Source organism: Lotus japonicus, chromosome 3 (assembly GCF_012489685.1).
Source record: "Lotus japonicus ecotype B-129 chromosome 3, LjGifu_v1.2".
In the NCBI taxonomy this organism is placed as follows: domain Eukaryota; kingdom Viridiplantae; phylum Streptophyta; class Magnoliopsida; order Fabales; family Fabaceae; genus Lotus; species Lotus japonicus.
In genome coordinates this window covers 41917584-41935222 of record NC_080043.1, presented here as the reverse complement: position 1 = coordinate 41935222, position 17639 = coordinate 41917584, and the positions used below count along the sequence as shown (strand labels likewise).

At 38.0% G+C, this 17639-nt stretch overlaps 2 protein-coding genes across 2 annotated transcripts; both read right to left on the bottom strand.

Moving 5' to 3' along the window:
- On the bottom strand, positions 1-4930 carry LOC130748389 (protein LIGHT-DEPENDENT SHORT HYPOCOTYLS 10-like). Its single transcript, XM_057601609.1, has 2 exons — positions 4047-4930; positions 1-308 (listed from the first exon to the last, which is right to left on the bottom strand). The coding sequence occupies exon 1, from the start codon at positions 4623-4625 to the stop codon at positions 4062-4064; it is 564 nt and encodes a 187-aa protein (XP_057457592.1). The 5' UTR covers positions 4626-4930; the 3' UTR covers positions 1-308; positions 4047-4061.
- An 8126-nt stretch (positions 4931-13056) lies between these two features.
- Positions 13057-13935, bottom strand: LOC130744170 (uncharacterized). Its single transcript, XM_057596358.1, has one exon. It carries the CDS (start codon positions 13933-13935, stop codon positions 13057-13059), a length of 879 nt encoding a protein of 292 aa, XP_057452341.1.
- Positions 13936-17639: the final 3704 nt, after the last annotated feature.

Sequence of the window (17639 nt, the reverse complement as noted above, 5' to 3'; positions counted from 1 at the left end):
TAAACCCATGTACAGGTGTTTGATTTTAATTGGTGAACAGTACCAACTGCATGTATGGTACTGTAGGTAAGTTTTCCCCAATTATATATAACTAAGATACATTGATGCATATATAACTGACGATTTATCATGAGCTTTTGGTTTTACTAACAGCATACAAATTCTCAAGTAGTTATTAACAAAAAAACAGAAAGTTTAATAGCACTAGGATGCCATCAAATTACCGACTATAGGAACCAAACCTTCCATAGATTGTGTTGTAGGTAAGAACTCCTACAATTTAGTTTATATATATGCCACACCTAGGCCTGCAAAGAGATTAGGGAGTGTTAATAAGTTCACAAAACTTCTTTGTCAACATCAAAATATTGCCTGTGCATATTCAAAACTATAGAAGAACAATACATGTCCAAGTTAATTTGAATAACTAATTCACACTCATAATAATTGGTTACTAAAATCTCGTGATGGAACACAGCTGATTGTTCCTATAATTAGAAGTATCATGCATTGAAATCCAATTAAATAAATAAAAAAGTAAGAGAGTTTAATTTAATGATCAACTACTATACATTGGTGTGTGTGTGTCTATATATATATATATATATATATATATTTATTGGGGTTGTCTAAATGATTCTATGCAATATTTAAGTTATTTAGACAACTCCTTAAGTAAAAAATAATTTTTTTATAAAAGGATTAAGTCTCCGGGACTGTTTAGTGTGTCCGGGAGGTGGATCTAAACACTACTACTAGTTTGTTGCGAATTAGAAATATATTTATTGTTGCGAATCAGACTCGTCTTTATTTATTTAATTATTTTTTGGTTATTAATTTTAAAATTATTTTAACCATTTATTATATATTTTTATCATACAGATTATATAAGATGACAAATCTATAATAATTTATAATTTAATCAGTCTAAATTTCTTAATATCTTACGTAAATATATTAGATATTATCAAAATAATAATAATTTTATTATATAATTACTTCGAGTTCAACCTCGATTGAACCTTGAACTAGTATCTCGATTAGTCAATGTTTGCATGGTACGATTTTCTAAACATTGGAGACCCTTAGGTCGGTTTTGATAATATCTTCCTAGCTATATCCCTTTTTGTCCCTAGACGCCCCTTCATGGACTAAAAATCATATTATCAACCCTTTTGCATTGTTTCTTTCAAAGATTTCTTTGTACGTACATATTTGAACAACCGGACATTAATAGGTACCTTAACCGTTTTTCTTTATCTTCTCATCTATGAGTGTCACATCAATATCTTCTCTTATCGATCATTGTGTATCATATCCTTTTTAGTGTGATCACTCATCCATCTTAAAAATCTTATTTCAGCTACTCCAATTTTTTTTCTCATGTTGTCTCTTTATAATACAACATTTGCTAGAATCTAGGATAATATCCCTCATTGGGTTTCAAAATACTTTAATTTGAATTTTATAGGTATTTTGTGATCACAAATAACAAATAACTACTAATGTGTTTCTCCCCTCTAACCACCTAACTTGAATCTAGTGTGTGGCATCTTTGTCAATTTCTCATTAGTTTTTTTAATATATTTGAGATACGTTAAAATGTGTGCAATGTTATTTCCAATTCCAAATTTACTTCGAACATATGTACTCTTATTAAAATTGCAATGTATATACCCCATTTTACTCTTTTTTTCTTAAAAAAAAACCATATCTTAAGTGAAAACCGTTAAATTTCAAAGTCTTTCTCAAAATCTCAAGTTTACAAGTAACTTCTTCACTGAATTTCTTCAATTAGAACTATATCATTTGCATTTATTACGCAGTTAAGAATGCTCTTTTGTATATCTTTGACAAGCACGTCCAAAACCAGATTAAACATGTACGAACTCAGCCTTGATGTATCCATATTCATTTCTAGAGGGAAGTCATTAGTCATGCCCCTAGCTAGAGTTCTTACACACTGTAGTTTCCCTTTCATAAATTATTTTGTTTAATCCGTTTTTTGTTTTGGAACAGTCAAACTTAACTGCTGGGAAAAAAAATTGAACACAGAGAGCACAAGTGAATATGATTACTGAGTCAGCAAAAAATGCTGTGATTTCCAGCACAAAAGCTGCTGAAGAATTGTTTCATATACTTCCTTCAGAAAACAAAGCTAGAAAAACCCTAAGAGGTCGTCACACATGATTTATGAATTAATGAAACGTTTTTTTTTTAAAGTAAAATACATATGATAAATATATCAAATATTGAGAAACAATCCCTCTCAACATGGATAAAGTAACTTTAGAGGAAGCATTACGCTTAAGAGATTCAAGTTCATTAATCAAGGTATATATTGAAAATATTAAGCACTTAAGACACAAAACGTGTCTATTCAAAATTGATATTTAATTTCTACTTGAAATAAAAGCCGACAAAACATGTGAGTTGACGGGAAGCACAAAGCTCAAGCATTCGCCTAACCAAACAAAATATTTGTCCCCAAAATACTTAGTCAGTACTAATTAATTAAATACATTTGAAAACCAAATAGTATCGTTTTCAAGCAACGGATGAAAGTACAATAATTAGATACCATAAGACATGATTTAATTAATCTACTAGGATTAAAAAGCAGGGTCAAAACTCAAAACAACATATAGTGAAGAAAAGGAAAATAAGAATGTTAAATCACACATTGCAAGGATCTTGTTTAATTTATTAAGATAGTAATAACTGGGGCATATTTTAGAATTTGTGATGGTAGCCGGTAGGAAATTGCTAAGGGGCTAGCTAATGATGCGTTTAGTATTTAATTAGTAGCATCTAGTTTCTCCAACATCTATCTGAAAGAGTCCATTTAATCATGACTTTGTCAGTATAAAATTGTGAATTAGAAAAATTAAATGCTTACAAAAAGAATGCATTAAAAAAGTCTTTAGTTTAATAAGATATTTAATTTGGAACAAAGAACCTTAATTAATCACATGTGTTTTTTCTTAAAAATGTTAGATGCTAGTACTGTGATATATAACATCTCTCTTGAACAGCCCCATAAGTGTGAATTCTATGACTTCTATAATTTTTAAATGAAGCGGCATCTATGACTTCTATAATTTTGTAACCCTAGGAAGAACACTCAAGCACATACCTTAGATAGGGGGAAGTGGTCACCGCTACTAGTGTCGTCGCCACCGCTACTAGTGTCGTCGTTGTCGAACCTTTCTCCTACTTCATTTTGTTTGCATCAGAGTGAGTGTGATTTCAAATGCTCCAAGCTCTCTTTAAGTGTTTTTACTCTAGTCTCTAAGAATTTATAAATTGGTACTTTTGCTATTTATGTATTTTGTAGAACTTTATTATGATTTTGGATGCTGAATTTATTAAGCTAATGTCCTAGTTATGGTCCTAGTAGGTTATCTTATACACAATGATAGGTTTTATTGAGTGTTTATTTTTTTTTCTTTATTTTATAAGATCTTACGTGACTACCTATCCAAAATCAGTTTGCGTCGACTCGTGAGTCTAGCAACCTTGGTCATAATTTTCTTTTAGTTGTAATATGTGCACCAGAACTTGAAGCTGTAACCTATAGTATGCCGAAGCTTTTAGTATGTGTTTGAGTTTTTGTTGAAGTCAATATATTTACATTGAATTCATGGTGTTAAAACCTGACGTTTTTAATCCACGTTGAACTTAGCGTGTCAAATTTAAAGCTGTCGATGAATATATTAAAATGCTTTAAATCACTTTAGCATTTACACCAACACACAAAAACAAAAACACACTTAATTGTCCAATTAATTAAGCAAGAACAAGCTTAAATCACGGCTTTGGCACTGAGATTTTTTTCTGAAGTTCAGTTTTGGTGTTATGCTTAATTAATAAACTTTTACAGGTTTGGCTTGTATCTAGACATGGCCCTTTTTGCATTTGACTCTTGACTCTTGAGAACATCCTGTGCTCAAGACTACTTCCATTCATTAAATAATTTTTTTTTATGCTTATAGAAAAAAGAAAAACCAAGCAAGCCAATGAGCTACTATGAATGTAAAAATTACCAAGAGCTGAAATATTCAGGAGAAGTGCATGTTTGAGCTGGATTCTTCACCAATCCCCTTGTTGCTTTGATCCATGTTCTTCTTTTTCTTCCTGTAAGGAATACCCCTCGCTTTCGCCTGGCTCTCTCTAACCTCCCTAAGGTACACACGAATGGAACCACTTGCAAAAGGGTTAGCATCTTGGGACCCACCGTTTTCCTCATAAGCAGCTCTGAGCCTCCCTATGAGAGCATCAAGGCTCCCCCAAGCCTGTCTCAACGGGCACGGGCACCGCGCGGGGGGTTCGGGCTGCCCGTAGAACATGCAACCTTGCAGGTGAACCTTGGTCTTCCCGAACTGGTCAAGGTAACGGAGGAAATCCAAGACGTGGTTGCAGTTGCACTCGGAGAGTGGGACTGGAGGTCTCTGGTTTTTCAGGTACTGACCGAATGTGTTCCAGTCCCTTCTCTTCTGAGATTCATAGCGGCTAAGCGGGATGGGTTCGCTCTGCTGTTGCTGCTGGTGCTGGTGATGATAATGATCTAGTGATGATGATCCTTGTTCCAGATCCTTCCCATGATTGCCACTGCTGGTAGACATGTAGTGTTGGTGAATAGTGAGATTGAGAGGTTTGGTTTTTCTTTTCCAGATAAAGCCAGAAAGAAAGGGAGGTGAAAGATGAAAGGAATAGGAGGTGAAGGTGGAGGAAGATGGGTATATATAAGGGAGTAATGATATATACACACTTCATTTTTAAAACACTTCATTTTCACCTCTTTTTGTTTCTATCTCTCTCCTCTTACCATCTATCACATCTCATACTTTCTCTCCCTTACTTTTTCTTTTCTTCCTATCTCTCTCATCATTCCACCTCACACACCTCAAAAGAGAGGTGTGTGAGTAACATTATTCTATATAAGGAGATCATGTCGCTGCGCTACTGAATAGACATCTTATGGGCCATAGTAGCTAGTTTATAGAGTAATGTTTCAAAAATAATTGGTAAACATATATAGTAACCGACACCTGGATATCTTCAGTTTGTCACAACTTTTGCCAAGTTAATATAATTATACACTATGTGGCAATGTGTCTAGTACTCTAACTCTCTAAGTGTATTTATGAATCAATTATTTGTCTAACTCTAGTCTATTCTGTCAATATCTGTAGGTATTTATTGGTTAACTTAGATGAACTTAGTTTACACACGGTAGTATAACAAAGAAATGCTCTCTTAATGAGGTTATGTTCTTTTGCACATTTAGTTGATTTTGAGTATTATTACTATCACCAATTAGTTAAGTTGGTTGTCTATCATGAAGCTTGCGGACTTTTCCTAGAAGTAAGTAAGTAGACTTCTAGACCACTCTATGTTTCAATTTTCATGAGGGATGATCAGTTATCTAGAGATGCTAGAGGTCCCTAAGACATGGAAACAGTGTAAATAATCTCTTGCGTTTAAGGGAGGTTGAAAACTCCTGTTAAAAAAAGCTTGCAGATAAGAGGTTTAAAACCCCCGCTAAATTTATATCCATGTACCAGGATTTGCTGAAAAATGCCGTTAATGATTTGTGTGCAGTGTAACTTCGGAATTTTTCAAAACTCCTGCTAAGTAACTCGTGGTGGTTGAAAACCCCCACTAAATGCAAAAAAAAAAACCCCGCTAAATAACGTTTTTTTTAGTGCAATGCTGATAATGTTTTGTTTCCATACTAAATGCAGCTCAACGATGAGATAAAGAAGAAATGAAATATATGATAAATAATATGATTGAAATATCAAAGAGATAAAAAAAGAAGATAAGTGAAATTAAAGTGTGATGAAAGAGAAAATAAAACTTCATATTTTTTTTCTTCTTCTTCTAACACTACAAAAAAAACGTTATTTAGCGGGGTTTGTTTTTGCATTTAGTGGGGGTTTTCAACCCCCGCGAGTTACTTAGCGGGGGGTTTTGAAAAATCCCAAGTTACACTCCCCACAAATCATTATATAACGGCATTTTTCAGCAAACCCTGGTACATGCATATACATTTAGCGGGGGTTTTAAACCTCTCTTATCTGCAAGTTTTTTTTAACGGGAGTTTTCAACCTACCTTAAATGCAAGAGATTATTTACACTGTTTCTATGTCTTAGAGACCTCTAGCATCTCTAGATAACTGATTATCCCTCATGAAAATTGAAACATAGAGTGGTCTAGAAGTCTACTTACTTACTTCTAGGAAAAGTCCGCAAGCTTCATGATAGACAACCAACTTAACTAATTGGTGATAGTAATAATACTCAAAATCAACTAAGCAAGCATGTCGTTTATTTTCAGATTCTAAGCATTCTCCAAACGCCACAAGCACCTCAATGTTAGCCCCAAATTCAACAAACATGAAGAGAAAAGAGAGAAATTCAGTGAGGCACTTCATCAGGCATTTTGCTGGCATTATAATTTCAACAATCATATGAAGGCAAACTCATTCACGCATTTTCTAAAACAACTTATGGACAGAGGCTACAACAGAATTATAAAGCAACTTAAGCTGGTCATGATAAGGAAAGAGAGGACCTGAGACAAAACTGTGGTTGCAATCGGCACTGTGCTCCGCCACTGACTCGCATCCTTTTCTTGTTTCTCAAGCATGAAGTCTCACTTTCAGATTTTATGCAGTCCTTAGATGGGTCCGGATTCTCTCCAGTGAAATTCTCTCAATTTTTCTCCAGTGGACATTTGTGGCGGTTTTGAACCGCCACAAAAGTTTTCCAACTGCCACAAAATGCTGCTGAATTAAATTGACAGACTTTTTGGCAGCTGGAAAAATTTTGTGGCGGTTCAAAACCGCCACAAATGTCCACTGGAGAAAACTTGAGAGGATTTCATTGGAGAGGATCCCAGCCCGTCCTTAGATGCATCATACTGACTTGATTCGCATCAAAAAACTCAACGGAGACATGAAGGGAAAGAGAGAAAACCAGTCAGGAATTTTGTCGAACAGTTTATAGGCATTAAAACTTCAATGGTAATATGCTTATAAATTCAGTCAATCAATTTACCGAACAGTGTGTATGCCTCAGAAACCAGGATAAAAATACTAAGAAAATTAGGTATCTACTCCCAACGCAAACTAAAAATTCCATAGATAGTATCAAGCAATTTTCAAATGATTCGAAACTGTTACAGCAGCAACAACGAAGGTTGCAGAGAGAATTGCAAATGCATGCAGCGAAACCAAATCAGAGAACAGAAAATGCTGAAATTGAAGGAACGATTGACGAAGAAAGAGGGTTGAAGAAGAATGAACCAACCTTTGAGCAGTGAAGCCATGAAACAGTTGAGCAGTGAATCGAACTCAATCGCTCTTCAAGAACTGATTCTGCGCTCAAAAACAAAAATCCGTGAGAGAAGAGAGTGAACGATCGGTGAGAGAAGAGAGTGGAGAAACAACGATCGGTTGCTAGATCTAGGGTTTCATGGTGAGAGTGGCAGAGAGGTGAGTTGCAGAGAGATGAGAGGTGTGAGTCGTGAGTGAGGGAATTAGGAAAGGGATCTGAAATAAACGAGGGAAAATTAGAAAAAAAATCCGCGAGTTAATTATGGGGTTTAGTAAAACCCCCGTAACTTTAAAAAGTTAACGACATTTGCGGTATTTAAAACCCCCGCTAAAAAACCCCCACTAAATAACAGTTTTTTGTAGTGTAAATGGGCATGTTTGTGCTGCTTAAAATATAAGTGATTTAAAAGTTGAATAAAAAAGTTAATTTTATTTTAAGTGAATTTTTAAAAATGAGAAATTAATATAAGTTTTTTTTTGGGTACAATGAGGAAATAAATTAATATAAGTTTGTGTACAAATATAAAAATTTCTTTTCACTTAAAAATACACTAGATTAGAAATAATTGATTATTTGAAAAGCTAATAGATTTTTGTCTTTTTATCAAAAGCATACACAACAACTTTATAAAATATATAAGTAATATTGTTTTTAAAATAAGTTATTGTATCACGGAAATAAGCAATGAGAAACAAAAAAAATTCATTGACACTCAAAACTACAAAGAGATAATTAACTATTGATAGTTAAAGTTGAAAAACTTTAATTCATAATAACATTAAACATTATCAAGTGAATTTTAAATTTTTAATTTAAATAATAATCATAGTTGTTTTTTGTTTTTAATAATAATCTTAGTTAAATTTGGTATAATATTTACTATTAATAATTAGTATTAACATAACCTATTAGAATATTTATTATTTTAAATTAGTTAAAAGAATTATGATTAATTATTAATAAAAATATTAAAATAATTTATGATAATATTAATAATTAGTAATATTTGAGAGAATATGTAAAGTAAATCAACAAAAATATATTTATAAGGAAATCATTCCTTATATATAAATAGGGAACACAAAATGTGTGAACGAATACAAGAGATAAAATAAGAGGAGCCTCAACAGATCAAACAATGTCTAGATGAGAAACATAATACTTGTCGGCCTTGCGGCGGAACCAAGGGCGTTTGATCGCTTTGCAACCCCCGTAAGCAAGGATGTTGTCGAGGGGTTTTTTGTGGCAAAAACCTCCGATTTCCTAGGAAAGGTCTGAGATTGAGTCGCAGGTCTCATAATCGGAGGGCTGATTGATAGCCTCTAGTAGGGGAGCGGATTGAACAGCAAGAGGGAGGGACTGGAAAGTCCTAAGACGAAAGGCTGTGACTTTTGACTGGTCAAGTAGGATCCCGCCAGGAGAAGGAGGCCTGATTAGCACCGAGGACGTCTGGTCGCGCCGTGAGGGAACAAGCGGAGTGAGATGGCGAGATGAGCCCCTGGTTCGGTGTTTAGGTGGGCATAATGGAGGAGAAGTTGTCAAATGGGGAAGGATGCGATACCGAAAGCGGTGGCGTCGGAGTGATCTTCAGAGGGCGATCAGGGGGATGGAGAGTGAAGGTTTCGAAAATGGCAAATGATGGAGAATGAGGGATTTATAGGCAAGGGACTGATGACGGCAGAGGACGTGTGTAGGATTTGAGCAGTCGTTTCATTGCGTGTAGAAGATGGGGAGTTGCGCCTCATAATGACAGAAGGGAATGATTTCCTTGAAAAAAACAAACGACGCAACCTTGGGAGGCATTGGAAGCGTGGGACTAGTTCAAATTCTACCCTCTATGATGTGAGGTGACGCTTCGAAAGTGATAGTTGAAATTTCAAAGATCCGCTAACTTTTCTACTTCGCTGACGTGTCGGCGCACTAGGCGACCAAACTCACCACGACCGCCGTTCAAGCGTGGCGACCAAATGCTCCGCAACCGCCGCTTGTGGACTTGTGAAATTTTATTGCTTTTAACGCCATGTCGGCGATTTAAATATTTTTGCACAATAGCGCTTTAAGTTAGTTATTTTGATCCTTAAAGACACACTTAGTCTTCATGCTTCGTGCTCGGTGTCTTGTGGTCTAGTGGATTGGGCGAGCTCCTAGGGGGCCTACGCCCAGGGGTTACCCGCCAAGGGGCGGTTGCCCAGCCTGGGAATTGGGCCTCCCCCGTGAAGCCCAATCGGCCCAACAGAGGTAAATGTATACATTAGGTCCAGCTCCCTAACTATAAATAGGGAGCGGTTGTCATTTGTAAGGGACTCTTGGCTCATTTTGATCAATACACACTTGTGATTCAATTATTTTCTCTCTCTAAGCGGTTACTCTCTCTCTTTCTAGATTCTCTCTTAGTGAAATCTCTCTCTACTATAAGTATTACACCCTATCTCAATGTTCATGGCAAGAACAAAAAGTTTTTTTTAAAAGAAAAACGAAAAAAAAATACACCTGCTTTTATGCTTTATTTTGATTTTGAGTTACTAAAGTGACTCCCAAAAATCGGGATGTTACACAACTCCCCTTCCAAGACCATCGTCGCACTAACCACAAAGTTCGATGACACCCTTATCGTCATCAATGCCCACAAAAATATCTCCATTTCCCTCACGGTGAAAAATTACATGTCATTGTTTTTTTTTTAGATAAGGAAAATTTGTATTGATTAGGAAGTACAAGGGGTACTTCAATCCCAATACAAGAGAGGAGAAAAACAAAAACAAAATACAAAATTAAAGACAAGAATTAAAAGAAGCAGAAATAGAACTATGCAACGGTCAAGGCATTCACCAGCCAAATGAAACCCCATTTACATATCAGCTTCCAAACCATGTGCTGAGAATCCCATCAACGAAGGCAAAGAACAAACTGGTACCAACACCAACACAAACCAGCCACGGCCAAACCAAATACACCAACAAACAGCACACCAATTAGGAGGAAAACACACACATTAGAGGATTTGAGTGCCACTCAAACAAAGAATACTCAAACCCCCTAAAATTTGCCTTGTTCCATTGCCATGACCGCCATCTCACCAATTCCAACGCACTAGCCCAGCAAACTTGCTCATTCCTAAACACAACTCCATTCCTAATCAACCAAATAGTCCAAATTGTTGCAAACCACACTGATAACATACCCAACAGATGTAGCTCCTTCCAACCGAAGTGAAATTGCAGAAAATGATCCTTCATGCTCCCCTGAAGCACAGTTTGGCAACCAATCCAATGATAGCAATCTTGCCACAATCTCATAGATAACGGACAGGAAAGAAATAAATGTGAGACCGACTCAACCTCCGTTTAACAGAACTTGCACAGCTCCGCTCCATTCTGCAAAACAATTTCGCGCCTCAACAGATTCTCCATAGAGGGAACACGACCAAGCACACAACGCCAAGCGAACGCCTTAACATTTGAAGGAGCAAAAGAGTCCCAAATGAGCTTGAACACACGATCAGGAAGGCCTACCGCTGGTTCCTGCAAAAAGACATAAGCAGAATTCACAGAATAAAATTCATCCGGTGACGGCCTCCAAGACCACCTATCAAAAGGACCTTCACAAAGAGCAACAGTATTAGCAGATTTCAGCAAGTCTTCCAACATGCCTTGCTCACGAACACCCAATGGACGACGCCAAGGAAGAGTCCACTGCCAAGTACCATGAGACCACTTCCCACAATCACTAACCATCGCATGCTTGGCCCTTGACAAATTATACAGCCTATAAAATCTCTCCCGAAGTGGACCACTTCCAGTCCAATCCTCCAGCCACATACTTGTACAATCCGCACCCCTTGCCCTTTTGGCAACCCCGTCATCAAACCAATTTGAAGAACCCAAACAGCAAGCGGTTTGCACATCACGCCACCATGCTGACTCCTTCATAAAAGACCCATCAGCATATTTAGCTTTTATTATCCTGCACCACAGAGCATCTTTCTCATTCTTCCACGTCCACATCCACTTGCCAAGAAGAGCTTTATTAAATAAAGTTAAGTCTTTCAAACCCAACCCTCCAACCTCCTTAGGGAGACAAATTTTGTCCCAACTTACCCAGGAAATTTTCCGGTCTCCTTCACTACCTCCCCACAGGAAACCACGCATAAGACGAGTGCAGGCTTGAACCACGCAATTTGGCATTTTAAAAAAATGACAAAAAGAAAAGCGGAAGAGCAGATAGAACACTTTGGATCAAGCAAATACGCCCTCCAAAAGATAGCAACTTCTGTTTCCACAAAGACAGTCTACTCCTTATTTTTTTCAACACTGGCTCCCAAGTCTTAGCATAACTGGGTCTTCCCCCCACCGGAAGACCCAAATAAACAAAAGGAATACCCATGACCTTGCAGTTCAGAAAGGAAGCAAACTGTTGGACAACACCCGAAGCAGTAGCAATTGAAGCTAGGCTACTCTTGTGAAAATTCACCTTCAGACCAGACACCAACTCAAAGCAACGGATCACACATTTAAGAACCACCAAATTCTTAATAGACGCTTCACCCAAAAAAACAGTGTCATCAGCAAACTGCAATAGAGAGACCATAAGATCACCGCCTGAGCCAACTGTAATCCCCCGGAACTCCTCCAACTTTACCGCATTCTGAAACAAACCATTAAGTCCCTCAGCAACAATCAAAAACAAAAAAGGAGCAAGTGGATCACCTTGCCGGAGACCCTTTTCCAATTTGAACTCCCTAGTTGGACTACCATTCACCAAGACTGACACAAAAGCTGATTTCAAACAACCCATAATCCACCCAATCCACTTCTCGCTGAAACCCATCATTTCCATCATATACTGCAGAAACACCCACTCAACAGAATCATAAGCTTTCTCATAATCCACCTTGAAGACAATACTAGGCCGCTTCTTTACTTTAACCTCATGAATAACCTCATTCAACACCACCACACTATCTAGCATATTCTGATTCCCAATAAAAGCAAACTGCCTATCATCGATCACCTTGTATATGCATCCAATTAAAGATATTGGACGGAAATCATTGAGGGCTTGAGGATTTGATACCTTTGGAATTAACACGATGAAAGAAGCGTTGCACCCTCTTGGCCAAGCCCCCCTCCTCCAAAAGTCCTTGACAACCTTGATCACATCACCCTTCAAAACCTCCCAAAACGTCTGAATAAATTTAAAATTGTAGCCATCTGGCCCCGAACTTTTAGTCCCACCACAAGCCCAAACTGCAGTTTTTATTTATAACTCATCAAATGGCCCAATCAGACCTGCATTATCACTAACAAACACAGTTTTAAACTGAACACCATCTAGCTTTGACCGCTGCAAGACCTCAGACCTGAACTTGTTCACAAAGAACTCCTGAACAACTTCCTTCACCTTTAGAGGCTCCTCTTCCCAACACCCCTCAACCAACAACCCCACTAAAGAATTTACACGGCACTTCCAGTTAATAACAGAATGAAAAAAACCTGAATTCTGGTCACCTTCAGAGATCCACCTCGAACGCGTCTTCTTGCAAAGAATAGACTCATGATGACGAAGCACCGACCAAAACTTAGATAGTAATTCCCTTCGAGATTCCTCTTCCTCCATAGAAAGACCTCCTTCCTCCTCCTTGGCGTCAAGGGAGTTAATACTCTCTACAATCGCTGCCCTCCTTGCTCTCATATCCCTAAACACCTGAGCATTCTATTCCTTAAGGCTACCTTTCAGACCCTTGAGCTTCTCCTTTAACACATATGATCCCCAACCTCGGACACGCAAATCAGCCCAGGTTTTCTTCACAAAAGCGTCTAATCGATGGTCATCAAGCCAGCAATTAAGCACCCTAAAAGGTTTCGGACCCCAGTCATGGAAAGCTTGCCTTAACAACAAAGGACTATGATCAGATATATCACGGTTAAGGACCAATTGAGAGAAATTTGGCCAGGCATCACACCACTCCTTAGAGATCAAAAATCTATCAATCCGACTCTGAGCTTGATTATTTGGCCGGCGCCAAGTGAATTTCCTGCCCGCTAATGGTATATCCATCAGCTCCATTGTACCAATGAACACGTTAAATTCAGACATCTCCCTCCTTTGAGAGGGTTGCACCTCGGCCACACCCCTCCTCTCCTCTGCATATCTAACTGCATTGAAATCCCCCAACAGGCACCACGAGAGGTCCTGACACTGCTGTCTCCACTCAAGCAACCTAGACCATAGCACCCTCTTGTCCTCCAAACCACACGCAGAATAAACATTAACTATGACACACCTGTGTTGATTCAATGCCCAAACGCCAATCAAGCCAAGGAACCTACTTCCCTGCACAACCTCCTCCACAGCAAAAGTATTCGCATTCCAAATACAAAGCAATCCACCTGCACTACCCACTGCGGGGCTTGCTCTCCAGTCATAATCAGTATCACCCCACAACATATTACAAAGACGCCTATCAGCATTCTGAAGCTTGGTTTCTTGGATGCACAACATATCCACATAATTTTGACAAGCCAGTTCTCTAATTACTCTTCTCTTCGCCCCCACCCCCAAACCTCTAACATTGAAAGAAAGTATCTTCATGAGTGCTCTGTGTTACCCCTTCCACTGTTGTCAATAATAATACCCCCATTGCCATGGGCATCCCTCCGTTCAGCTTCAATCAACTTACTAAGAACCTCATGTTCCTGCCCTTCAAACGAAACACCCAATTACATGTCATTGTGTAACCTTGTTTTTTCCTCTTCAATCGTTACGATATGCTCAAATAACTAAAGGGGTCAACAGTTCGTCCACCAAAAGGCAATGATGAGGCCCAATCTAGTGAATACATTCATCGGTTCCCACATGGCTATGTGATACTCTCGACCCTTCTGGCTCTTTATCTTACAATGTTATACCCATGGTAGCCTCGATTGACACCTTTCACAAGGTGTGATTGATCTTTTCGTGTTTGGTTGCTAACAAGTCTCGAACATGTTTTATGAAGCTGGAAGAGAATCTTTCATTCGTAACCCTCGACGCTCGATCTATTGGTGCTTTCTTGCAACTCATCATGGCCAAGACATATGAGTTGAGTTTCATTGACAAGCCATGTCTGATGATGACATCATATTGCATGTATGTCCTAATCGGGCCTATTGTAGCGTGTAGGGAGATCGTTGCTCCCATCCATGCTCAGGATTCTTTGAAGAGCTTCATGAATTGCATGAAGCTTATGTCAAATTGTAGAGGCACTGGCGGCCAATCTAATTGTGACAACCAACTATGTTCACAACACGATCAATAAGCTCGATTTTTCCAATCCAAGCTACAGCCCTTCCAACTATCACAACAATATATCCCACTGTAACAACAACAAATTCAGGAGAGGGAACACACGTTATCATTATAATAGGGGAACTATGAAATTCCGAATGGACGACCACAAATTGTGTACCAAATTTACGACCTCACCGAACACGCCGATCATCAGCGCAATCGTGTCCAATTCACTTATGTAACCTTCATCACGCTAGTCTAATGACAACTAGTGGTTTGTTGATTCAGGGGCTCTCATAGCTTAACCATCGATCTCAACAATTTGTCCATGCACTCTGAATATGATGGTCCTAATAATGAAGCAAGTTCAAAGGATCGATGGATGAGGGTTGCCAATCACTTCTCGTCCTCTTATTTTATCTAACACATGTATGCGTCCTTCGGTAAAAAATTCAAACTCTATTCATTATACCGATAGTAAAACTAACCCATGATAATTCAATTTGTTTTTAAAAGTCTATCTGTTAAACGCTGACATATTATTGTCATCAAGTAAAGCAAAGCTAGACCCCATTATATGGCATTAGTTGTTTCACATTAATAGAGACGATCTTTAGAAATTCTTTGAATGATGAGAGACATGTTTGCTGTTAGGTGACATACAAACGTGCAGATATATACATAATGATAGCTTATCTTAAGATTCTCCCATATAAATCCATGACTAATTCTCTTTATAGTAAGTGCAGAAAGTTAGGGTTTTTTAATTGCTCGATCTACTCACTTCTTGTCTCTGATGTCATTTGTCATGACTCGAGAGAGAATGTGAGGTTAAGAAGGGTTGTTTTCATACTATTAGTCCCAGATGCGAATTATAATTTTACACCCAGGACTAAACTCTAGTAGCTTCACCAATACATGTGTAGAGTAGTACTAAGTAATTAACTAACCTAGAGGTAGGCAATATATTCACAATGAATTGAAGCCAGAGAACTGTAAGGTATATTATGGATAAAATTGCTGTCAGTGTAATGAATCAACTATTCTAAAAGTTTAAATTAAACTATTAACTTAATTCATAATTAATTCTGATAACGTTGATCCAAAATATATACTTAGTACTCCCACACAAAACTTATTAATGTCTAAGATAAAAGTGTTTTTTATGTGAATGTAAAGGAAATTCAAACACACACACTGGTAGCTTATCTCAAAATCATTTCTTCTCCAAACCTGAAAACCTAATGACTTCTTACCAACTAATTAATGATGAGACAGGGGGTTAAGTTGTTGTTTTCAATTTTCCCCGGTGCTTTCATCCATTTTCACCAAAACAGGTGCTGCTCATTTGCTTACTATCTATCCTGTGAGAAAATTTTCTCTTTTGGCTCCAAGCTCGCAAACTGGTCTAAAGATTCTGAGCCACAAAAATCTCTTTTCCCTTTTTGATAGACAGTGTGAAGGGCAACGCAATAGCATCCCACTTATTTTAGGTGCATGATGATTAGACTAAAAATTGGGTGTTGTAAAGTTGCGTAATGTATAGAATATGAAGGCACTGTTTGTCTATCAGATGCGTAATGAATATGAGGGCACGTACTGCTCCAGGCCCTCCCTCTCCTTTTTCTTCTTTGCCCGCCACTTTCTCCAGTCATCTTTAATTATTAACTTTAGCCCTAAGGCACGGACAACTTACATAATGTGCATGCATCAATCAGTTTCTTCTAATAAATAAAATACATCATGAGTTGCAATATATATATTTTCTTGTCTCCACTAATTCTTAGTTCTTACATTGGTTATTTACGTTAGTTAATTCTCGCTTCTGACATTGCCGTAAAGAATGATTGTTTTAATTTCTAGCGATTATGGCGCTCCAAATGCGAAGCCTTCACCTCGACGAGCTTGACCGCAAGCACTCTCTTTCTCTATCTCTGCAACCTTGCGTCGTCTTTGTTTGTGTTCTAGCACCCATGAAGAACATAGATGAAGAATGATAGGGTTTGGGGGATGAAGATGAAGATGGGAAAAAAAAGGAAAGGGTAGTTTAAATGTTCAGTGGAAAAAAAATTAAGAAAAAAAAAAGACATGTCAGCACTTACCTCTTAGTTGGCATGCCATGTTAGCACCCCAACCGATAATGGGATGAGACCCACCCGGTTTACTAAGTTAAAGGTTGGAAACCAGCAAAGTTTTTGTTTAGGGACGTATCCCGATTTTCGACCATAGTTCAAGGACCCCGAGATTTGTATGTATGTTTTGTTGGAAACCCTTTTTTTTTTTACTGTAAGTACGTTTTGTATGCTAACTTTTGTACTATCAAAGAGTAAAACTTGACTGGTTATAGAGGCTGTTCAGATGGTGAAGTGAAGACGTGGCGAGCCATTGAAGACACACCTTTCCTTTATACATTAGATTAGACACAGTGTCTTGTGGATATATACGAGCCATTAAAGACACACTTTACCTTCATACTTCAGACACAGTGTCTTGTTAACTAGTCGATCGCCTCCTAGAGTATAGGTTCGCCTTGATGATGCCTAGGCGGGACGATCCCTCTCAAAATTCTATGGTCGTGACGACCAGAGGATCTCCCAAAATGGACTCAAGGATGAGCCCTCAATGACCAATTACTGGTGAGCCATGTTGGGGCAAGAGAGTTGAGACCCTCCGATTTGGCGACAACCTCATATGCATGGAAATATGATTCCTTGTTTTAGGGCCTAGACCCCATTAGGTCGACCTCGGTCTAGTTGACAACCTGTAAGGGCTCTTGGATCGGTGATTTATGAGGCAAAAGAGTCCAATCATATAGATCAGATTTAGGGTTTAACACATTCCCATGTAAGAAGAAGAGGATATTTTGTAAGAGGCATGTTCACTTGATTTATCTAAAGCGGATAGGTCATTAGAATCCATACTTTTGCTAGGATCTCGACTTAGCAAGTTTCACTGTCTCACTAAATATGAACAGAAATATATTTACCAACAAGGTCCACCACAGTTAGTAGATAGCTGAGATTTTT

Coding starts and splice junctions, on each gene's coding strand:
- LOC130748389 (XM_057601609.1), bottom strand. CDS start 4,625: ATGTCTACCAGCAGTGGCAATCATGGGAAGGATCTGGAACAAGGATCA.
- LOC130744170 (XM_057596358.1), bottom strand. CDS start 13,935: ATGAAGATACTTTCTTTCAATGTTAGAGGTTTGGGGGTGGGGGCGAAG.